The sequence below is a fragment of the Amborella trichopoda genome, chromosome 13 (genome assembly GCF_054954075.1).
Source record: "Amborella trichopoda isolate Santa Cruz 75 chromosome 13, AtrichopodaSantaCruz75HAP2 v2.0, whole genome shotgun sequence".
Taxonomy (NCBI): Eukaryota; Viridiplantae; Streptophyta; class Magnoliopsida; order Amborellales; family Amborellaceae; genus Amborella; species Amborella trichopoda.
In genome coordinates this window covers 46073256-46096708 of record NC_142348.1, presented here as the reverse complement: position 1 = coordinate 46096708, position 23453 = coordinate 46073256, and the positions used below count along the sequence as shown (strand labels likewise).

Sequence of the window (23453 nt, the reverse complement as noted above, 5' to 3'; positions counted from 1 at the left end):
TTCATATACTTATAAATTTACTTGATTTTTACCATTTCGAAAGTTTAAAATTTCCTAATTAGGTATGAAAATAGATTTGAAGATAATACCAATAATTTTTTACAACAAAATTACATGTTATCATAAAATTTTAAGGTGCACCTTAATCAGATTGTTTAAGGTTGAACCTTATAGAAACCTCTCCCAAAAATAAATACTCTCTTTCTAGTTTGTATAGTGTTCAATTGCAATTTACAATTACTAGACAACTTTATTTTAAAAAAATAAAAATAACGAGGGTAAGTATTCCATGTAATTTTCTAGATCGCTGGGGTCATTTACAAGAAGCAGACCCCCTACGGACGGACGGCCTCTTTATTAAAAACCCGGTCACGTTAACGCTGACACGTGGCATCACATATTTGAAAGCGGACGTAAAGCCCTTTTATACAATCCAATTAAATCCAATTGATTCGTCCGTTTTCGTGTCCTACCTTTCAAAGAGAAAACCCGTTGCTGCTCTCCTTCTGCTCTCTCTCTCTCTCTCTCTGTAAGATTTGTGCGTCTTCATTTCTCTCTCTAGGATTTGGTACAAGACCGTCTCGCATTTCTGTTTCTCTCTCTAAGGTTTCAATCTGAAACCCTAGAATCGAGTCACAGTTCCAGAGGTCTCTGTAACATTTTTTGTCTTTCCATTTCTCTCTCAGGGCTACTGTTGCATTCTAATTTCTCTTTCTACGGTTTCACTCAAATTCCCTAGAATGGAGTCGTAATCTGCTCTTTTAGTGCTTCTTGTTCTAGTTTTGTGAGGTGTTTTAGCTTGATTTCCTCTTCCTCTGGGCTTAAAGGACCCCCTTTAATGGATGCCACTGAAAATACATCAGATAAGGATTCTACTCAGTGTGTCAAGGTCGCTGTAAATATAAGACCTCTCATCAATAGTGAGAGGCTTCAAGGATGCAAGGACTGCATCTCTGTGATACCAGGAGAGCCTCAGGTCCGCATCTTCTATCCTCTATCTAGTTCTCTGTTATTTCTAGATATCAGGAGTTTCTATCTGTATCTGATCATGTTCGTATCTTCAAGGATGCAAGGACTGTATCTCTGTTATTTGTCTTATAAGTTTTGTTTACGTTCACAGATCTTTGGCAGTACATTGACAAGATTTGAATTTTGGTTCTTGTTGCGCCAGTGACTAGTTATACAGTTTCATGAATTTTTTATTCTTTATTAGATCGACAAATTGAATAAATGTGAGAAGGAATGGTTGATAAGATGAACTGCATTTTCTCAACTAGTGTTTGTGTTTCTCTCTATCCCTGTTTTTATTATTCCTGATCTTTTCTCTTTCTACGAGAAAATCGATAGAGAATATGAACATTTCATTGGCTAGTTTTGAAGAGATACCTCTCTTTCAAATTAAAGTGTAAAATTTTCAACTATATTTTTTTTTCTCTCTCTGTTTTCTTTTTCATGTTGATTTTCCTTGTAACACTTTTTTATTTGGGTTTGTATGGCTTTCATCTGTTTGGATAGACCCAGCCTTGTTCTGTGGCTATACTGATTTTCTTAAAAATAGTGAACTTTGATAACTGCTCAAAACGAGGAAACCCCTTGAATATGTTACTTTCATTAGTTTGAGTAGAACATTGGCTCTTTCAAAAAAAAAAAAAAAGTTTCTTTTGATCCGGTTATTCATTACCAGGTTAAGTCTACAAAGCCATTGTATATTGTATGGAACAATATAAGTTTTTTTCTTCAAATTCATCTGCAAGTCAGTGCCTTTGAGAATATTCCCTGACCCAAAAAAGGAAAAAGAAAGAAGAAGACTTTGAGAATTATTTTCAGGTTCAATTGGGCAACCATGCTCTTTTACTTCTTCCCAATTGAACTATATATCTAATGGAAAGACAGAGATTTTTGTTTCGATTTTTTCTGTAATTTTTTTTTTTTAAACTTTTGGATTTGTTTTCAGGTTCAATTAGGCAACCATGCCTTTACATTTGATCATGTCTATGGTAGCATGGGATCTCCATCCTCTGCCATATACGGGGAATGTGTAGCCCCCCTCGTTGATGCACTGTTCCATGGCTACAATGCCACAGTTCTTGCTTATGGTCAGGTACCGTATTTGGTTGATTGGTTCAAAATTCTTGTTTTTCAAAAACCTAATTCCTCTTTTGTATATTTTACCAATCATAAAAATAGTTCTTATGATATTTTCCTATGGTTATTCATAATGTATTTTTGTTGCTGCTATGTGGTGCAGACTGGCTCTGGGAAGACTTACACAATGGGCACCAGTTATTCAGGGGACACGGGAAATGAGGGAATTATACCGAAGGTCATGGAAAGTATTTTCGAGAAAGTTGACGAGCTGAAAAGCCAGAGAGAGTTTCTGATACGAGTTTCGTTTATTGAGGTACAGGGATACACTGTGTAGCATTTTATAGTTTACTAGTTGATATAGTCGCTATTTATTCTGAAAATGTATGGTAAAATTTTAAAACATAAATTTCATATGAGAATCATTGTTCACATGATACAATTTTGTGGCAATAAAATAGATCCCATATAAAGTAGCTCAAAATAAGAAATGATACAATGTAAGACGATAAGCTCACATTGTTTGCGCAAATTCTTTCTTTCTTTCTTTCCTTTTGTTTTTTTTTACATCGACTTGTGCCATGTATTATCTACCGTTAGGCGGGTTTAATTACATGGCTATGGTTGCTTTAAACTTCTGTATATTTCCAGGAAATTATATGAGAATCCAACAGACTGTGGAAAACCATTGTTCGTTGGGGTCATCACTGCCAGATGAGATCGTGGGAAGTGTTAAAAGCATGATTGCCACTTGGTTCGTGTCATTTATTGGTGGTTCCCACTTTGTCTCACCGTCTACAGATTCATTGGACAGTGATGCCCCAATGAACCTCATTTTTGTTGATAGTCCATTGAATTATAGTAATTTTCATCCCTTTGAAAAGTTGCGGTCTAAATTTTTATTCTACTGTATGTTCTTGTTTTTTGATGTGCTTCCCAAATTTATTAAGCATTAGAAAGTTTTTTTGTTTACATTGTTTGAGAAAAGTTACAAAAATGATTTCTTATATGATATTTATTGCGACTTTCATTGTTAAATACCAGATTTTTAAAGAGGAGGTGCATGATTTGCTTGATCCTTCTTTGTCGGCTCCTGTGAAAGCTGATGGGTTTGGTCCTGGAAAGATTTTGGTGCCTCCCAGGGTTCCTATTCAAATAAGGGAAACTGCCAATGGAGGAATCACACTTGCTGGTGTGACTGAGGCAGAAGTGCGATCCATAGATGAAATGGCATCCTACTTGGCTCAAGGCTCAATGTGTCGTGCAACGGGAAGTACGAATATGAACAGTGAATCTAGGTTAGTTTTTCTCTTTTACACCTTGATACCCACAGTTATTTGTGATTTTCAATTGTTGGTCTTCTTTGTTTCTTTTGCATCAAAGAGTAACTTAATATATGTTTTATTTTTTAACTTATGCCGATTTGATAGATAGTTCATTAACCATGTATCTTTTGCAGGCCTCCTCCCTCTGTTTGTTATGAACATGCACTTATGTGCAAATTCTATTCTATTTATTCATTGATGTGCTGGTTATTTTTGTTGCTTTCTGTGTATTTTCTCATTTTGTTGTTTGGTTTCCTTATAGTCGTTCGCATGCGATATTCACCATCACGATGGAGCAAAAAAGAACGGTATCTTACTCGAATGGTCCTGTTATGGAGGATGATGGTGGTGATGACTTTTTGTGTGCAAAGCTTCATTTGGTGGATTTGGCTGGGTCAGAACGTGCTAAAAGGACTGGAGCAGATGGGTCACGTTTTAAAGAAGGTGAGCACTGGTTGAATCCTACCACTTGCCAGCTATCTCCATGGTTTATTGAATGTTGTTGGTGATAAAACTTGTTCTTCATTCTTTATTGTCTCCAGGTATTCATATTAATAAAGGTTTGCTAGCATTAGGAAATGTTATAAGTGCTTTAGGTGATGAGAAAAAGAGGAAGGAAGGTGGGCATGTCCCTTATCGTGACAGCAAGCTAACTCGATTACTACAGGTTTGAGTTTGTGGCCATGAACTGGTTTATAATGAAACGTTATCCTTGGAGATCAATATATATATATATATATATATATATATATATATATATATATATATATATATATATATATCGGTCTTCTAAAGATCTCTGTTGTGTTGGTTTTCTCCAGTTGAATAGATGTCAACTGTTCTTTCTTATAATTGTAACACTCTTTAATACTTATTTGGTTTGAATGTTTTTTAGTGGCTTTAGTTTCTAGCAGTTTTAAGGTTCTCCACTTTATAGTACATAGTTGTCTGCCTGAGTTGAAATTTTGTGTGCTATATTGCTTGTTTCTAGTTTGTGTCAATTGTTTTCTTCGTACATCTAATTTTGAATTATTTGAAAGATTATGACTCTTTGTTATTTGATAACCTGGTGAATTGTAATTTGCAGGATTCTCTAGGTGGAAATAGCAAAACTGTTATGATCGGTATGCAGTTTTCTGCAAATTATTTGATGGTCTAGTTAAATTTCTGAAATCGCCTATCCTCCTTATGATTCATTTCTCTAAACATCCACACTAAGTCTCCATGGATCTTTTGCTCCTGTTACAGCTTGTGTTAGCCCTGCTGACACAAATGCTGAAGAAACACTAAATACATTGAAGTATGCAAATCGTGCTCGTAATATTCAGAACAAGGCAATTGTGAGTTTGTACCTCACATCATAAAGCTTAATTTTCATATACTTTTTTGGTCTATACTTGTGGTTTGAATGATTATGTTGTGGTGTGTAAAGATAAATCGTGATCCTATGGTGGCTCAAATGCAACGAATGCGCCTTCAGCTAGAACAGTTACAGGCCGAGTTGCTTTATTCTCGTGGAGAAGGAGTTCCATTTGAGGAACTGCAGGTATAAACATTTCCGATTTCTAGATATTATTATGTTCGCTATTTATTAATTTAAAAAATAAATGAATTTGGGGAGACTTTCAATTTCAGGTTCTTCGACATAAAATCTCTGTCCTCGAGGTAAGCAATACAGAATTGCAGCAAGAGCTTCAAGAGACTCGCATAACATGTGATCGTTTAGCTCGGAATGCCATTGATGCCCAAGTTAGTATTCTTTAACTTTGGGCTAAAGTAAATAACAACCACTTTCTTGTTTGTTGTTGACTCAACAGTACAAATTGTATGTGGATTCATGAGAAATAGTTAAAAATAATTCATAATCTCAACTGGAAGGTAGGTGGTGGAAGATGACCTCTTGTTAGCCTTGTTTGTTTGTGAACCTATTGGTTCCTTTTGCTTTGTGACGGACGGTTTGGAAGGAAGTGAATAACTTCATGAAATCTAAGAAAATAATCAAAATTGTTACAGTCACCATGAGGATAAAGGCTTCTGGCTGTAACACTAAGGAGTAAATATATAAGCTGTGGTTATTCCTTCTGGGTACACATCATGAAGAGAAAATAAAAAGTAGAAAAACTTGCCAGAAAACATTTTCCATGTATTTAAAATGTCATGTATGTGCATTGGCCAGGATGGAAACTTAGATGTTCTAGCATAAGTAGTGTTGGAAGTCACTGGACCCGAAAGCCACAATAATTTATTGTCCAGTTAGTCTCCAAGTTGAGAACCTTGGGTTGGTGTCATTTTGCTAATGGCCTATTGAAGGTGTAGTGTATTTTATTGTATCTAATGGTTTTAAAATTTATTAGGAAAAATAAAGTCAAAGAGAGTTATTTATGCTGACCACCATCCTAGCTGTTTGTTTTTCATTTGGAAGCTTGCTTTTTCTTCGCCTTCCATTTGTGATTTCTTGTCGTAAAGGCATTTGTTGACATTCGGACCTTTATGTAGCAGAGTACTTGATTTCATTGGACTTGCATTAATAAGACAACAAATTTTTTTTTATCGTGTTTTCTCTTTTTATTTTATGATTATATGTTCCTGCTATGTGAGGCACTAGAGTCTATACCCGTGGAAAGTAGCTAAAATTATGGAAGTTGTATGCATGTTTGTCGATGGAGTGTCTACTGCCTTTTTACCGGATGATTAGGGCTGCTAATAATTTTATGTTTAAAAAAAAAGTAATTGAACAAAAAAACTTTCCACCCCTAAGTGGGCCGCAAGCCCTGGGCGACCGACTAGGGCTGGGCGCTAGGCATGCACCTAGGCGGGTTCTATACTGCCTAGGCAGTCGCCCAGTTTGACTGCCTAGGCCTAGGCTCATCGCCTAGGCCTTCTGGCCCGCTTAGGCATTGGGCGGTCCGCTTTTTTGAACACTGGGTATGTGTCAATTTAGTCAAGTTGTATGAAAAATGAAACCTAAGGGAACATACTGAACGTAGAAATACATATCATCGGATTTAAGGATGTTTTTTAGGTTCATTTGAAACCTAAACCCACAAGAATTCATTTTAGAGATAAAGAAACTTCAAAGAAACTAAATTTTGTGATTTTCATTGCATCGAAGTGTTTCTCAAAGTTACGAAAAACGGATCCTAGCATCACCCAGATAGATTAGATTTAGTTTTGGAGTTTTATAATCCTATTACAAGGCGTTTTTTATTATTTTAGTACCTGAAAACATCTCAAAGGTGGGAGTTTGGAGTTCAAGCAATCAAAGTAAGTGTAAAACTTTATTTTTTAGATTGCTTGTTTTATTTTGAGATGTCTTCTTCAAGATCTAGTCGAAGTAGAGATTCTGGTTGGAAATATGGATATAACCCGAATCTAAATGACAAAAATTGTATTAGATGCAATTATTGTAAAAAATATACACAAGGGGGCATAAACCGGTTTAAGAAACATCTTGCCGGTATTAAGGGGGATGTTGCCCCTTGTAAAAATGTTCATAAAGCTATCAGAGACAAGATTAAGCAATATATGAGTTCTGTAAAGCAAAATCATGAATAAAATTCTTTTCATTTGAATGGATCTATTTCTGCTTCTTCTAGAAGAAGTGATCCGGGTTAGAAGTATGGTTTTAACCCAAAACCAAACGATAAAAATTGTATAAGGTGTAATTTTTGTGAAAAGGATACCAATGGGGGTATTAACCGATTCAAGAAACACTTTACTGGTATTAAAGGGAATGTTGCTTCTTGTAAAAAGATTCCTAAAGTTATTCGGGATGAGATTAGATAATTTCTTATTTTAAAAGAATCAGAAAATGATGAAAATGAGCCTTGTTCTATGGAAATATTTTCTCCAGGTTCTTCTAGAAGTGGTGATCCTGGTTGGAAGTATGGTTATAATCCGAATCCGAATGACAAAAATCGTATTTATTGTGGAAAGGATACTAATGGGGGCATTTACCGATTTAAAAAACATCTTGCCGGTATTAAAGGGGATGTTGCCCCGTGTAAAAATGTTCCTGAGACTATCAGGAAAGAGATTATACAATATTTGTGTTTAGAGAAGCACAAAAAGATAGAAAAGGGTAGAGCAGCTAAGACTCCTAGGGCCTCACTTGCACATACTAGTAACAGGGAGGTAGAAAAATAAGTGGAGGAAGATGCAGATTCAGAAGAAACAAAGGAGGATGAGCATTATATCGAAGAGGGAGATGACTCTGATGATAATGGCCTCGAATCAAATGCATATGATGAGGCTTACGCTATTCTTTCTGATGATTATGATGTTGACTGAAGACTCTTTGTGTTGAGTGTTGACTGTTGGGTGTTGACTATTGTGTCCTAAACTGTAGTTTGTTCTGAATTTCTGTATATTTTCTTTTTCTTATTTTTAGTTTCTAGTTCTGCTATCTAACTTTTATGTGTACAGTCTACAGTATATCAGACAATCAGTGTATGCTTGTATGGTTTTACTATTTTAGGCTTTTAGCATTATATGAAAATATGGATTATGATCTTATGGATTTTCAAAATTCTTATGAATTATGGTCTTATGGATTATCAGAACCGGACTATCTTTTTTTCTTTTTCAATTGGGCTGCCAAGGTTCTGGACTCCCGCCTAGGTGCTGGGCGGCTTGGACCCCATGGCCACTTGGGTGCCGCCTAGCACTTTTTGAAACTATGCACATACCTCTTTTGGACTCTAACATTGACACAAACCGCTCCATGTCCATGCTATGTTTCTTTCATATGCTTTTGAATATTACTTAACTATTAAACAAGGTGGCTTAATCCTTATGCCTGTTTTTTGACTAGGCTTACCTATTTTACAGTTTCATGACATCTTTCAATTCCACTTGAAACTTATCGTGCCCGTGCCGATTTGATGAATTAGGTAGAGAAAGATCAGCTACTTGTGAAAATGGAGTCAGTTCGTAATGGGAAGTCTTGGGACGAGGTAGAAGATGATACCAAAATGCAGGTTTGACTTAATAAGCCTGTTTGTCTCATTTAAGAATGAGTTGTTTATGTTTTGTTGCTAAAAGTTTCAGAGTCCAGTTCAGCCGGACATTCTTCAAATGGTTTCTTTTAATCATGTCTTTCCATTAAATTTTTTTTTACAGGATTTTGATTTAATGAAGTCCTATGTTGCAAAGATCCAAGAGTTAGAAGGGGAGGTGCAGCGCTCCCAGAGCTTAATAAATTCCCAGAAATTGACAGGTCCTGTCCGCGGTGGCTTTATGGATTGCCTTGAATTAGAAGATGAAAGGTTCCTTCCAAAAGATGCTTTGGACCCAACTGATATTCCATCTATCTGTGGTTCTAAAAGCAGTGCAGATTCTGGTAAACTCTCACAGCTTCTCTACATCCCAGGCTTTTTGTCAGGGCCCTCTATTCTTTGACTTGTCTGTTATGGTAAACTGTCACCGTCTTTTGTTGGTGATCGAGTATAACTCATTTTAATTTTTCTCGTGATGTGTGATTACTTTATTAGAGAAAATGTTGGATTAGATTGGTTTGCAGAGCCAGATGTTTTTTTTTTTTTCAAAACTTGTAATTCATTATTAATTTGGACATAGGCGAAGTAGTAGAGGTCCAGAAGGAATTGGAACATTCAACAATACAGGATACATTGGGCCGTGAACTCCAGGAACTGGACAAACGTCTTGAGCAAAAAGAGGTATTTTTTACCAGTGCCCTTAATAGTTCCAATATATGTATGATGTTTTTCTCTATTGATTGTTTATTATTCCATATTTCTATGTATGCATCAGTCATATAATCATATTCTTTTATTTCTCTATTAGGGTGCATTTCATGTTTAGATGTCCGAAACTTCTTTCTTCAGCTAATTTATTGGGAATTTTGCATCCTGGATTCATTTAGATTTGTTGTATCATCCATTAGTTTGAGTCCTCTAGATTTACAGTTTGATTAATCAATGTAACCTAATTGTTACGAAATTATTATTGTAATTTACTTCAGGTCCAGTACTCGATGGATTCTTTAAACTCATAGGCTAGATTCTGATTATTATTTATTATTTATTTTTTCTATAGTTTTCTTTGTGTTTCTTTTCTTTTGACAGATATAGGTGTTCGTTTTCATGTAAAAGTAGATCTGATTTAAAAATATGAGACCCTTCTTTGTTATTTTGTGGAGGATGAGATTGATGACCTCACATTAGTCTTCTACTAGCAATGCTAGCTTTTCAAAATAGAATAGTTTATCCTGGAAATGGGGAATTTTTTGCTTATTTTCTTTCTATTGGGCATTTTTCTTGTACCCAACTTGAGGGAAAGTTCTTTAACCTTAGGATGTTCATACTCGGATCCCATGAGTCATCAATATAAGGTTTTGTTCTGATTTATCCTGTTCTCTTCGGTATCTCTGTGGGCATTCATCTTTCTTGATTGGTATGACATATTTCTATCATCATATTGTAACCTATTTTTCATGTTGTAGGCTGAAATGAAACTCTTTGCCAAGGCTGATACAACAGTACTTAAGCAGCATTATGAGAAAAAATTAATGGAGTTAGAGCACGAGAAAAAGGCCTTAATGGTAAATTTTATTTTTCTAAATGGTTTAATGAAAAATTGAATTTAATAATATTTTGCTTTTTCTTTCTTTAATTGTTGTCTGGTATTTGACAGAATGAGATGGAGCATTTGAGATCTGAGCTGGCAAATATGTCATCAGCTTCTGATGACAATACCCAAAAGTTGAAGGAAGAATATCTTCAAAAGCTGAATAGACTCGAAGTTCAGGTTAGTCGCATGTGCCATAAGCTATTCTCCTAAAGGTTTATGGAATATGAATAGTGGCAGTATTGCTGCAAAGCATTTGAATAATATGTCGTCTTGCAGGTCATGGAATTGAAAAAAAAGCAAGAGGCCCAATCTCAACTTTTAAGGCAAAAGCAAAAAAGTGATGAAGCTGCAAAGCGTTTGCAAGAAGAAATTCAAAGAATAAAGTCACAAAAGGTCTTCTCTTCTTAAGCTTGCTGTTATAGTTAACTTCTGTTATTCTCTTTAATCCATAGATATGACTGGGAAATATTATATTACTTTGTAGGTTCAACTTCAACATAAGATCAAGCAAGAGTCTGAGCAGTTCCGAATGTGGAAAGCTTCAAGGGAGAAGGAAGTTTTGCAGGTTCATATTTTTTTTTTCATATGATCAATTTATTTGTGGCTTTCCTATTTCGTTTCGCATTCATGCATTGTTGTAATCTCCTGTTTTTTTCTCCCCCTCAATTAACAGCTAAAGAAGGAAGGGAGGAGAAATGAGTATGAGATGCATAAATTGTTAGCTTTGAACCAAAGACAGAAAATGGTAGGTGCAGTAAGTGCATAGAATTTTATAAATTCGTTCACCCCATCATTAAGTTTGAGTTTGACATTTGTACTTCATTATTGGCTCCATTAAGGTTCTCCAACGAAAGACTGAAGAGGCTTCAATGGCCACAAAGCGGCTGAAGGAGCTATTGGAGGCCAGGAAGGCTTCTTCTCGAGAAGTTGGTATGTCTGATCTTTAGTTGAGTAAAACGGAATGGGCTTTATGCCCTTGTTTCCTTAGTCTTTGTATCCTCACATAACTTTGCTTTTTTTTTCAGGTGGTGGAAATGGGAATGGTCCTGGAGCTCAGGTGTGTTAGTTGAGATTGCAAAATAAACTCGATGATTACTCATTACAAAAACCGCGAATAATTATAAAAACAAAAATGTAAAACTACTTTTTTTTTCTTTCTTACAAATTAAGGTAATGATACTTAGCTCAAAATATAACTAAGCAAGTTAGTTAAGCCTAGATTAAGATATATTTGAGGGTGTTGGTTATTTGGATGTTATATATCTCTAGGAGGTTGAGTCACAACAAAGGTTTAGGTAAAGTAGCCTTGTGCATGTGCAGGCCCCCCAGGGTAATGTGGGGCTTTTTTTTGTAATTTCTGGTTCCCTACTTTTCTGCATCCATTACTTCTCTTTCTTGTATTCACTGATCTTCTTATCCTTTAGAGAAGCTACAAAGGTTAACTTTTGAAGAGAATAAAGGATTCATGAGATTGTTTATAATGTTTGTTTACTTTAGGGGCACAATTTTAATGTAGGATAATGATATTGTGAACTCTAGGGTGGCGCTCTAGCAGTAACCCAAGGCGGTTGGCATTCCAAACCCTCGTCTAATAGTCCTTACTGTCCTCCTGGAAGACACCATATAAATGGTTTTGATTATGCTTTTCTATTTCTCTTCAAAAGCTTTTTTGATTATCCATTGGGATGGAAGGAGACAATTTACAAACTTCGAAGGAAAACTGAAAAACATTTGGATGGTTTTTGGGTGAATGACTGGTATAATGTTGGCCTCTGGCTGTTGAAATTCTTATCCATTAATATTATGTGTTAGTTTGGTCTTTCAGGTAAACGAGAAGGCACTGCGACAAGCAATTGAGCACGAACTGGAGGTTATGGTCCATGTGCATGAAGTTCGAACTGAATATACACGGCAAATGGAAGCGTATGTTCTCACACATCTTTAGTGCTCATTCAAATTATTGTCATTCTTATGAGTTGTCTTTTACTACCTGGACTTAGGTAATGATCTGCAACATCCATGGTTTTGAAATACGAGAGTGCACTAGAATAAATGGCTTCGAAAGCCATATCCTTCTGGGTAATCCATTCCAATGAAATCATGGATGGTGATGGACAGAGAGGACTCTCCCTTGCATTGGGATCATTTCCAAGTTCTGATAGTTGCGACAGTCGATTGGATTATTTATGCTCTTTCGGGAATAGTTCTTTGCTATTACTTTTGTTGGTCCAATCAGTTTTTGAAAGGAGCTTTTTTCTAGCATTGTAGTGCCCCTACTGAGTTAGTGCTAAAAATTTTCCTGAATCCCTGCTGTGGTAATTGTTTTTTCTCTTAATATTTTCCCTACTCCTGAATTTTGTTTCTTGTTTCCAGGAGGGCTGCCATGGCCAAGGAGCATGCTAGGTTAGAGGAAGAGGCTGAGACCTTAAAGCAGAATCTGATGAGGTGATTTATGTTTGTCTTTCTGCTAGTTCAATCCAGAATTAAATTCTCTCTCTCTCTCTGTGAGAGATGGAGAGAGTGAGAGAGAGAGATTACTAGTAATTTAATTGGAGAAAAGATTGTCTCCTTAGCAGTGATTGTCCTCAAGCAATGTCACCCGGTGCAAGAACTTCGAGGATTTTAGCACTCGAGAATATGTTGACTACATCATCCAGTACTCTTGTGGCTATGGCATCGCAGTTATCAGAAGCTGAGGAGCGGGAGCGTGTTTTCGGAGGCCGTGGTCGTTGGAATCAAGTTCGCTCATTGGGTGATGCAAAGAACCTGCTGAATTATTTGTTCAATATTGCTTCTTCTGCAAGGTAAATTGAAATTTGTATGTACAAAGGAAATTTGCATATATCTGTGTGTATGGTTTCCTACTATTGGCAATGGCTTTATCATAGCTTGAAGTATGGTTGGAATGGCCATGGCGACATGCACCTATCCTTCTCTTTTATGCACACATGCACATAAGGCCACACACACTTATAGAGAGATTTCTTTTAAATGATTTATTTTTGGATTGAGTGCATGCATGTCCTCTCTTTCACATTTAGTCGAATGAATATATATATATATATATATATATATATATATATATATATATATATATATATATATATATATATATATATATATATACACACACATATAGAGAGAGAGAGAGAGTGAGTTAGTTAGTTAGTAGGTCAGTCAGTTTTTAGTCAGTGTAATTTCCATCCTTGGATTTTTATAGTTTGTATTTGGCCTCTGCCTTTTAACTAGATGTAGGTTGCGGGATAAGGAAGTGGATTGCAGGGAGAAGGATTCTGAAATCAGGGAGTTGAAGGAGAAAGTCATCAAACTGAGCAACTTGTTGAGACAGAAAGAGGCTCAGTATCTTGAGGCAGATATGCAACTTCAGGAGATGCAGGTAAATGGCATCCAGTGTCTAGCGTTACTCTTGTATTATCTGAGAAGTTAATCTCGTGTATAGTGCGTGGAGAGAGAGAGAGAGAGAGAGAGAGAGAGAGAGAGAGAGAGAGTCTTGAGGCAGATATGCAACTTCAGGAGATGCAGGTAAATGGCATCCAATGCCTATCTTTACTCTTGTATTATCTGAGAAGTTAATCTCGTGTATAGTGTGTGGAGAGAGAGAGAGAGAGAGAGAGAGAGTCTGTGCATCATGATGACTATAGATCCTTATTTTTATTTTCTGGTTTATGCGGAAGCAGAAGTTGGCTGCCCGAGAATGTCATTCAGGAAATTCTTTAATTTCTGGCCCTTGTAACTCTGATGCACTCCCATATGATCTCCGTAAGGTATATTTGACACTCACTATACATGAATTTTTTTTTCAATATATGAAAAAAAAATTCGTTGGCCTACTAGAATTAAGTCTCTCTATATCTCTCTCTCTCTCTCTCTCTCTCTCTCTCTCAGCGAATAATCTTTTACGGTAGTTTCTATATACTTTGCTTCTAACCTGTCTCTCTCTCTCTCAAACAATTCACATGGTGTCTCCTACCTCAGGCACCGCGTATATCTCAGATGTTTGCCTACAGTGGGAACGTCACTGACCTGTTGGAGGAGGACATGGACACTTCAGAGTCCGACATTTCTGATGAATCAGATAAAGAGTGGGGAGAATCGGACTGGTCTGGTAAGAGGCGTCCTAAGAAAAACCGGGCCCCTAAACCGAGTGGAAAACAATGCATGACCTCAACACAAGAGCCCTCACCGTCGGATGCTTCAAACCCTCAAGAGAGAGTGAATGAAACAGGAAGTTCACTTGAGATAGACAATGAGAATCCCCCACTTTCTATCTTCACGAGTTGCTGCTCCTGTTCTCGTGCATCTCAATGCAAGACAAAGAAATGCGAGTGCAGGGCCAATGAGGGACTCTGTAGAGAGGGTTGTGGGTGCAACTTAGCAAGGTGCTCAAATAGAGTTGGTGGGGTTGTTGAGGAGGGAGGGGCCTCTCCACCTGAGGAGATGGATGAGGAGGCTGAGAAGAGAGCGGAGATGGCTGCCCATGGAGCAGTGCTGTTGCAGAGTGCGCTCAAGGAGGCAGTGGTTGAGCCGCCGGTTGGTGGCCAAGGGAGGCGACCGCTCATGGATATAGGCAATGTGGCGGTATGTCTTTCTCTCATACCATGTTTTTGCACGGATATTCGTTTAGGCATATATGTCAGAGAGAGAGGGAGAGAGATTTAGTTGCAGTCTATGCCCTACCTGATAACTCTGAGTGGATTTGCTTTTGCACGATTTGGGGTCTGATAAAATCAATCAGAGAGACCAAGGGCCTAGAGGGAGCGACTGAATTCAGTCCTATTTGGTTCCCTGTGGACTTATAAAGAGGGAGAGAGCGTACAAGTTGCCCTCGTTGATCTGCACTACTATGTACTCACTTAAGAGGACAGTGAAGAGGGGAAGAGAAAATCAGCTCTAGCTCTCCTTTTATTCCCAATATAATTGAAAAGAGGGAGATATCATTGCCTTTGAACCTGGGGTGAGGAAGTTGGAGTACCGTAGTTATAGTCCCATTTGGTCCCTACATCAATTCCAGAGTACCTTTGCCCCCTAACCTGCCTTCACTTTTTCAGTGAAGACTCTCTCTCTCTCTCTCTCTCCCCATACTTGGCTTAGACATCTGATATTTTGCTTTCTGTGCAGGCTGACCCAAAAGCTCCCAAGCCAAACCAAAGGAAGAAGTGGCACAAATCGGTGGTCCAACTCGTTACCACCACCCCAAATCCGCCTGATAGTCATCAGACGACTGAGACTCATGAACCAAACAACGCAAGAGAAACCATTGGCCCCAATCTTCCCCCGCTAAAGCTTCCTCGAGCAATGCGGTTACCTGGGGCCCCTTTGAGAGAGAGGAACTTGGGCCCAGATGAAGAGCATCTTGGGCCCAACCGTCCAACAAGAGATTCAGATGAGAAGGAAAACAAGCAGACCTAACTAATCCCTGTTGGTTTGTGCTTCATGTCTGATTTCCACCATGTTGTGGTTTTATTCTTTTGGTGGTCTACACGGTTATCGGGGCTGATAATCTGGTTTGCGGGAGCCAGCAGCTTGCTAGTTCAATCATTATATTCTTTGTTGTCCTTTTTCCTTTCTTTGCTTTGAAATTCACGGAATTGGAATGGGAAATTGGGACAGCTTTGTTTGGTTCTTCATTGAATTAATATATCTTTTGAGCAAGTTGTTTCTTTGATGATATATGAGCAATTCTTATTATTTTGGTCATTTCTTATAGCAGGCTTATTGTGTGCTTTTTCCCTTTTTCTTGAAAACTGAAGTAGTCATCACCACTAATGCTGATGAATCGAATGCAAAATGAAAAATCTCCACTAGAAAATTTTAAATTAGAGAATGGTTCTAAGCCAAAGTAGTCTATGGAATTATCTCCCATTGATCCACTTTTCTTCACTGAATTAATATATCCATTCGTTGCTGCTTTGCTGTCTATATTGATGGTAATTTGAATGTACATATTATACCACTTTTGGAAAGAAGGGAACAAAAAACTTCAATAATAGTTTTTATTGTCAAAAGAGAACAGTTCCATACGAAAATATGGGGGCGCCTTCGGGACCATTTCGAGAAATAGACATAACTCTCTCCATCAAGCAAATATCTGGAAAACTTTCTCTCTCTCTCTCTCTCTCTCTCTCTCTCTCTCTCACAGAGGAGCTTTTATAAGCCTTACACATTATCAATGTATTTCTTCCAAATGATTGACATATCTTGAACAATGTGATACTGCACAATCCACAGCTTCAAAGAAGAGAGGAGGATCTATCTCTATGCTATGCAAAAATTAGTTTCCTTTGCACATACGAAAAAACTGTCATATAGACAGCGTTAAGCTACAAAGATAATCTCACTCCAACAGAGTGCCACTGTCATGCACAATGAAATTCGGTAATCAATGAAACAACAAACAACAGGCCGATGATCAAGGTTTTATGGTTCAGGTGGCACAACTCAATGCTTCATGCTCTTTCCATCAACAGCCCCTGAAGCTCTTCTCGTCGCCTCTCCAAATCCTGGATTCCAGCAGTGGTCACCAACTTCTATTAGCTCATACAAGAGAAATAAGTCTCTCTCTCTCTCCAAGAAGTTTTCAAGAGTCAAGTTCCAAGGTTCATGTGATAAACAACCATAACCCACCACCCAACCAAACCCAAGCCGACCCCCCAGAACCCCGCACCCATTCCCCTCTTCTCCCTTACTGAAAATAGATCGGAAGCCGGCTTACCATGCTGCAGTAGTTCAGGGGGTCTGGTCTGAAGCAGGACTTAAAACTCACCACTCAAGTTGAGAGAGAGAGAGAACTTAATAAGTCCAACACCCCAGCAAGTCAAGGGGATTAGGATGATGCCCTTCACCCAGATTCTGAGTGGAAAATTCTCATGCACTAATCCAGAGACATTTAACTATTTACTACCCACAAAAAGGAAAATACAAGGAAGAAACACAAATTTTATTATGCAAAAATTGGACCAATTGTAGCATACAAATTTTACAGCCTCCATATAATATATGCCACAAAGTTGCAATCCAGATTCAGAAAATTTTCAGCAACCATACTTGCTAGAGGAGTTCAAAAAATCTGAAAATTGGAGTCCCATTCTATTTGCCCAATTTGATACCATGTCAGCAAAATAGACGGTTCCGTACAAATTGAAGACCTTAAGAACAGCACACGACTTTTGATTATTCTTTGTGATCACACGAGGCAGTCATAAAATTTTTGACATAGTTCATAACTTCTTGTTACATAGAGGTCTATTTAATAAATTCAAATATCACACATGCCATACGGAATGTTCTCAGAAACAACTACAAAAAAATCCAGATAAGAGGTAACTCTTATATGCCCCCCTACCTCTAGTGACAACCACTAGCACCTATTACAAAATAGAAATTCGTGACCCATCAAACTGATATTAATCAAAATAGCATTTATTATCTGTGAAAAAATATTATATAGCAAGGTGGACTTACACCTGAAACTTGAATAAAAGATGTCCAATCCAGAGACAGATGCCTATAGCAAAATTTCTACGTGTACCTTGGTGAAACCAACATACCTTACATGGTACAGGACCAAAAAATGCCATCTGTAGTGATGATTGTATCAAACTCCTCTATACTAATTGTTTCAAAGTTCAATTTGATTCTTCATACTCTACATTATCAATACCTATTTTTCTACTATTTGTGTTTTTTTGTTTTATCAAGTTACGACAAAGCACTCCATTTATTTTGAAAGAATACAACTAGACAGAGTCCCATAGCACAAACATGAGGAGCAATATTGTAAAACCAATGCAGTTAAAGGCTCAATTATCTTCTGGGCTACTAATCATAAACATTTCAGACCCTTCCAGCCAGCCAATTTCTTCGTCAGCTGGGTCAACATCTTCTATCACCACCCAAAGAAGGTGCGGCGTTTGGCACTCTGGAGACCTCCTGAGAGGGGCACCATCAAGCTCAACTTTGATGGTTCTTCCTTAGGGAATCCCCGTCCGGCAGGCATAGGGGGAATTTTCAGAAATTCCGAGGGTATCATACTCCTCACCTACTCTATGCCCATAGGGATTGCCGAGTCTACTGAGGCTGAAACCCGAGCTCTCAAAGGACTCGGACGCTATGACTACTCGTGAGGTCTCTCTCTCCTAGTAGAAGAGGACTCACAGAATGTCATCTCCTGAGCCTCTAGTACTTCTCTACCTCAGTGGAAACTGTGGCATTTTTTTGATGAGATCCATGCTCTCTGCAGGCATATTCCAGTCTCATGGACTCATATCTGGAGGGAGGCTAACCAGGTCTCCGACGATCTAGCCAAACAGGGAGCCGATTGTCTTCTACTACCAGGATAACGGTGGCCGAGTCGTGTTTTCTTCACTGTTTTTCTTGTTTTCCGTTCTTTAGGCACTATGTTGCTCTCCTTTCTTCTTTTTTACTGTTTTCTTTCGGCTGTCAGCTCTCGGTGAATTTTGGCTTGTTGTCCCTTTGGGAACTGTTTGTAATCTTCGTTTCCATCAATACAATGTTAACAGCATCAAAAAAAAATAAATTGTAATACCAATGCAAATACAAATAGTGAGAGAATTAAGGGAGTGGATTGAAACTCCCAATTGTCAACACCCATCAAATTAGCCCCCTCCCATCTATGGACCTAGCAGTCTTACAACCGTTCTTATGATGATCGGAGATATCTAAGGAGACATTGATCCTCCAATTCCAAAACCTCCTCGATAGAATCCAACAACCTCCAGTTTTCTATAGCCTTATGGCATGCCCACTTGATCAAGTTCAGCAAGATGCCTCTGACTGCTACAGCAGTGTTCCAAAGAGTTGAAAACAGTATCAATAAATGTACCCAATAAGTGTGGTCATCAAATTCTTCCCTACAATGGTTTTGGAATAAAAGATTGGGTTCTTCTTTTTTCACTGTAAAACCAAGTTCCCAGGTTTTTCCTATAGTATTTGGGCGTAACAAATGGGTGCCAAGTTTAGCTTTCAAAGGCCCCAATTATGGTTGACTGCATAGCATCTATGGTTTAGGATGATAAAAGAGTTTACCTAGTGCTGTCCTCCTCTTATCTATTCTCATACCATGAATTCCATTTTCATACTCCTAATTCTTTCTATACAGGTGGTCAAGGGATGATCAAGGCCCTATATATACGAGCACCATTGAATATCTTAAAGCTTGTCTCCTTATAAAAAACCCATATATAGTGATAGTATAGGATCTATAGTTAGTAGAGGCCTCAAAAAGCAAACTCCTCTGAAGAAAGCAAACCAAATCTTCTAATTAGTAAAAATTACAAAGCATTCAAAATAGCCAATTTCAGACATTTGAGGGGCCATTTATTGTGCACCTAATTTAATATTGAAACTCTTATCAAGTATTGTGGACTTAAGGTGAAAATATTTTACTTAATAAGGTGAAAACAATTGAACCTTATTTTATTATTTTTAATTTTTACTTTTCGGGATTTTTGGAGCATTTCTTCAGATGTGAAACAGGAAGCCTTCATTTCCCCTCCCTTAAAATGATATTTGAAGTGAAGTTAAAAACTGTGATCAGTCCTTTGTGAACAAGTTTTGTAAGATGGACGCATTACAATGTCTACATGCATGTAAGAAAATTTATGATTGTTCATATGCAGGTCTTCACTACTCAAGTGTCCCTTCAAAGATATTTAAATCATTTACATTTACAAAGCAATGTGCATACAAGCCTCTTGGTTTATCAAGCAGGCATTAATTAACTAGACCTCAACTTTGTCACAGTAATAAGATTGACCTCCCATACATAAACCAACATGCATGCTCTGCAGAGATCTGAGCCTATTCAGACTAGTATACACTGAAACTAGTGTTTAACCACTGAGTTCCATGATAAGATAAGAAAAAAGCATTAAAATAAGATTTAAGTTGTAAGTTCCAAAAATCATTGTAAAATCTAATCAAGGAAAAGTTCGAGATACCTCTAGATCCTTGGCTGCTTGCTCTCTTGTAATCGCCTTTTGTTGACGAGCTCGCTTCACAAATCCAATGCAGAGCACTCCCTGTAAAATTTACACGTTTTTGAATTTCCTTGAGAACATTTAGAACTTTAAGGGCAGCTATTTCAGAAAATAAAACAGTTGTAATAAAGAAAAAATGATTGCGCAAGAATCATACCGAGACCACATATATTACACCACAAGCAAGAAGAAGATAGCTGGCTATTTCTTGAAGGAGTACTATATCTTGTCTCTGCTCGTTAGCATCTGAGAAAGCTTTGGTCATGACAGCAACACTGCAAGAGAACAATTATGCCTTTGGCCATAAATTTATCCGAGTATGCTTATAAATTTCTTCCCAATAATAACTGATGCTTACAAAATCTGAAGCATGCCTCTCCCCACCCAATACTCCAAAACCTGAATGACATATTTAAAATTAGATAGATGCTGCAATTAAATGTTACAAATTGCAAAAGAGAAAGTACCTGTATAAATTCAAGCTATAATTCATTGAGTGAACTCTATAGGGAGGAACTCCATTGAAGCTATCACAATGGGGATATTCTTGTTCCCTTTACAGAAGATATACATTCTTGAGATGGCTATAAAGATAAATAGCTAAATTAGCTCAGAACCTTCCTTGTTCATTCACTGTTCTATTTGCTCTTGCGTTTGGCTGAAAAGGTCACTAATTCAGAATAAAATTTTTAAAACTTGACTCAGAATAGACTTGGCCTGGTTCTGAGATTAAATATCCAGCAAAATTTTGTAAATAAGAACTTAAAAAGATCAACCAATAGTAATGTTGGGCCAACTGTTAACTCGGCTTGTGCCCTGGCTAAGCCATCTCAGGTGAGTCGAAGCTTTCGTCCCAAGATCTTAAGCAGTGGTCAAGTGCTCTACATAGTCAACATTTTTATCAAGCACCACTTGTGTTCCATCACTCAAGCTTTTAGGAAGCTAACCAATGGTCACAATACAGGAGTGTTAAATATTTGGATGTGGTTTGTACAAGTCTGAGGTCCTAAACAATCAAAGTAAGACGCACCTTCAAATAGTCATGTTATTTCAGCACTGAAAATCTTTGTGATGCCCTTAAGTTTTATATTCATCACTAATTATAAATTTAACACTTCAAAAATAGTGTAGATCGAGTCAATCTATGAACACTCTAAAATCTTGAAAATTGACAGTCCAAAATATGCATTACAAGATGCACTATTTCGAAGACTTGAATCTATTTTTCCTTATGTCCATACGCCTTGAGGTCAAGATGATTGATTTGGGAATTTTTGGGCATCGAAACAACATCTTCTAGCGAATTTTTGAGGTCTGCCTAAGGCCCCAACCTTATATATACTTTTTCCTAAATATTTTTCTCTCTCTTATTACTGCCAAAAATATGTTGTGTCAAAGCTGATTTACCCTCATCTACATATGAATTCTCAAATAACATCGACTTTCTCGAAAACATTCAAAACCAATATTGAAATATAGAACAAAATGCCTCCCATCAAACCAAATATGAAGTGATGGGTCTGATGCAAAATATCTATGCTAAGATTGGCTGTCAATGTTCAAAGTCAGCTAGAAGAGTGGAAGCTTTAAAGCTGAAGTTTGGTTGGAGTCCAAATTTTTTCCTTGAAGTGGTAAAATACACGACCTTGAGCTTCAATAAAATTAATTTGTGACGTTTGGAATTAAGAAGGATGTGTAGAATTCAGTCATTGGCAAGACAGATTTACGATCTTAATACAAATACAGATACCTATCCAAAAAATGGCAAAGTGCAAATTGGGTTGTGGAATGTAGTTAGTAAACACCATTTTTCTAAGTAGATGTGGCTTTTCCCAGCTTACCATTTTTCTAAGTAGATGTGGCTTTTCCCAGCTTCTTGTTTGGAAATTTGTACAAGCTTGTTACTTTGTTTCTTAATGAAATCATCACTAACCAAAACAAAATACGGAAAAAGTAGAATAAAAATAAAGGAAAATACAAAACGTTGATTACCCGCCAGAATTTAAGTATGGATTCCCACTCAGTCTCTGCAACTGCTACAAAAAGCGCAATCACAACGGCATAACATCTTAATATCCCATCAAAAACCTGTAATTTCCAATGTAATCCAACTCAATTGATTCTAGATAACTGTAAAGATCAAGAAATCAGAGAGAGACAGAGAGAGATCCAAAATGAAGAACGCACAAAATAAAATGTAGAAAAAACACAAAATCAAGTACTAATCAAACAGGCAAAATATAAAACAAAAACCAAGGACCCAAACAGAGAGAGAGCCCCCACAATAAAGGGGAAAAAAAAACCAAAACCAAATTAAACGACCCAATAACAGAAGGAAAATAAAAATACAAAAATAAGAACCCAAATTGGGGGAAGAGAGAGAGAGCTACAAAACAGATCGCAAGCTTGCACATCAATCACTCAAAACCCATTCAACAAGCCATAATTCCAGATGAAATACATACATCAGCCCCATTTTTGAACGAATTAACGGCCGAGATCACGTTCACAGCCACACACAAGAGGGCAATCAAGACAGTGATAACACTGAAGCATCTGCAAATCACTAAGAATGGGTCTGATCGTGCCCTAATTCTTATCACCGGCGGCTCTTCAGGGTACCCACCTTCCTCTGACCTCCTCGCCATTTTCGTTTACTCCCAGTGATCCTTCAAGACACAGACGAGCTTTGGAGGAATGCTTCCTCTTTAATCCTTCTTATTATTCCGCTACTTTTGGAGGGAAATTTGGAAAGAGAAGAAAAAAAAGGCGGGGATTTTCGCTCTCTAAGTTGCGATTCTTTGGACCAATTAATACGTTTCGAAGGAGGTGCCCCCAGTTCGAATCTATAAAACTTTAGAAAGAGAAAGATGGTGAGTTCATGTAGAGAGAGAAAGTGTATCGTTGAAATGACATGTGGGTCGCTCGACAGATGACACGTGACTGATTTGTATGGCCGGGTTTCTAGGGAATGAGAGAGTGTTCGTCAAAATCGAACTGAGACGTTAATTCAATATCGCCGGGAAGCCATTTGATAAACCGACCAATTCAACCACTCTAATCGGATAAATCTAAAGCGGTTGAATAAATTATTAAAAAAATAAAAAATATATAAAAAATAATCTAATGAAATATAAAAATATATAAAAAATGATTAAAACAAAATGCTTTTAAATAAAATTAAAAATTAATGAAAAAATAGATTTTAACAAATCAATCTTTGAAAGGGGATATTTTTAAAAAAAATTGAAAAAAAATATAAAAGTAAGTATCAATGATCAAAATAATTTTTAATCTTAACCATAATGTAAACAATATTAAAATATTTATTACAAATCAAATTCTTTATTTTTTGGAATTAATACACATTTTTTGAATTGTTTTCTTAAATACGGATTAATCACCAAAATCGGAACCGACCAGTGGCCGATTC

At 37.2% G+C, this 23453-nt stretch overlaps 2 protein-coding genes across 8 annotated transcripts; one reads left to right on the top strand and one right to left on the bottom strand.

Annotated features, from left to right (window-relative positions):
* The first annotated feature begins 385 nt into the window (after positions 1-385).
* On the top strand, positions 386-15687 carry LOC18442659 (P-loop containing nucleoside triphosphate hydrolases superfamily protein). Of its 7 annotated transcripts, none has more exons than XM_088854813.1 (27): positions 386-976; positions 1955-2101; positions 2249-2401; positions 3130-3383; positions 3673-3854; positions 3953-4077; positions 4498-4534; positions 4659-4750; positions 4843-4956; positions 5046-5159; positions 8303-8389; positions 8532-8751; positions 8988-9088; positions 9874-9972; positions 10065-10178; positions 10278-10394; positions 10486-10566; positions 10675-10746; positions 10841-10931; positions 11027-11058; positions 11827-11924; positions 12375-12446; positions 12578-12805; positions 13257-13398; positions 13700-13786; positions 13998-14600; positions 15141-15687. In XM_088854813.1, the coding sequence occupies exons 1-27, from the start codon at positions 839-841 to the stop codon at positions 15429-15431; spliced, it is 3891 nt and encodes a 1296-aa protein (XP_088710939.1). In that variant the 5' UTR covers positions 386-838; the 3' UTR covers positions 15432-15687. The 7 variants fall into 7 exon arrangements, with proteins under 7 accessions (XP_088710939.1, XP_088710937.1, XP_088710938.1 ...); XM_088854811.1 differs by having other exon boundaries at positions 13251-13398; XM_088854812.1 differs by having other exon boundaries at positions 12575-12805.
* Positions 15688-16167: 480 nt separating this feature from the next.
* Positions 16168-22858, bottom strand: LOC18442657 (vacuole protein). Its single transcript, XM_011628129.3, has 6 exons — positions 22486-22858; positions 22013-22108; positions 20379-20419; positions 20178-20295; positions 19982-20062; positions 16168-16522 (listed from the first exon to the last, which is right to left on the bottom strand). The coding sequence occupies exons 1-6, from the start codon at positions 22666-22668 to the stop codon at positions 16469-16471; spliced, it is 573 nt and encodes a 190-aa protein (XP_011626431.2). The 5' UTR covers positions 22669-22858; the 3' UTR covers positions 16168-16468.
* Positions 22859-23453: the final 595 nt, after the last annotated feature.

What these genes read in the sequence shown, in the direction of transcription:
- LOC18442659 (XM_088854810.1), top strand. Translation starts at nt 839, where the DNA reads ATGGATGCCACTGAAAATACATCAGATAAGGATTCTACTCAGTGTGTC. An exon ending in TAGCAAAACTGTTATGATCG is followed by an intron (nt 4,535 to 4,658) that starts GTATGCAGTTTT and finishes CTCCTGTTACAG; the next exon opens with CTTGTGTTAGCCCTGCTGAC. An exon ending in TGAACCAAAGACAGAAAATG is followed by an intron (nt 10,747 to 10,840) that starts GTAGGTGCAGTA and finishes GGCTCCATTAAG; the next exon opens with GTTCTCCAACGAAAGACTGA.
- LOC18442657 (XM_011628129.3), bottom strand. Translation starts at nt 22,668, where the DNA reads ATGGCGAGGAGGTCAGAGGAAGGTGGGTACCCTGAAGAGCCGCCGGTG. An exon ending in CCATACTTAAATTCTGGCGG is followed by an intron (nt 20,420 to 22,012) that starts GTAATCAACGTT and finishes TATGTCATTCAG; the next exon opens with GTTTTGGAGTATTGGGTGGG. An exon ending in AAGCAGCCAAGGATCTAGAG is followed by an intron (nt 16,523 to 19,981) that starts GTATCTCGAACT and finishes GCTGGAATCCAG; the next exon opens with GATTTGGAGAGGCGACGAGA.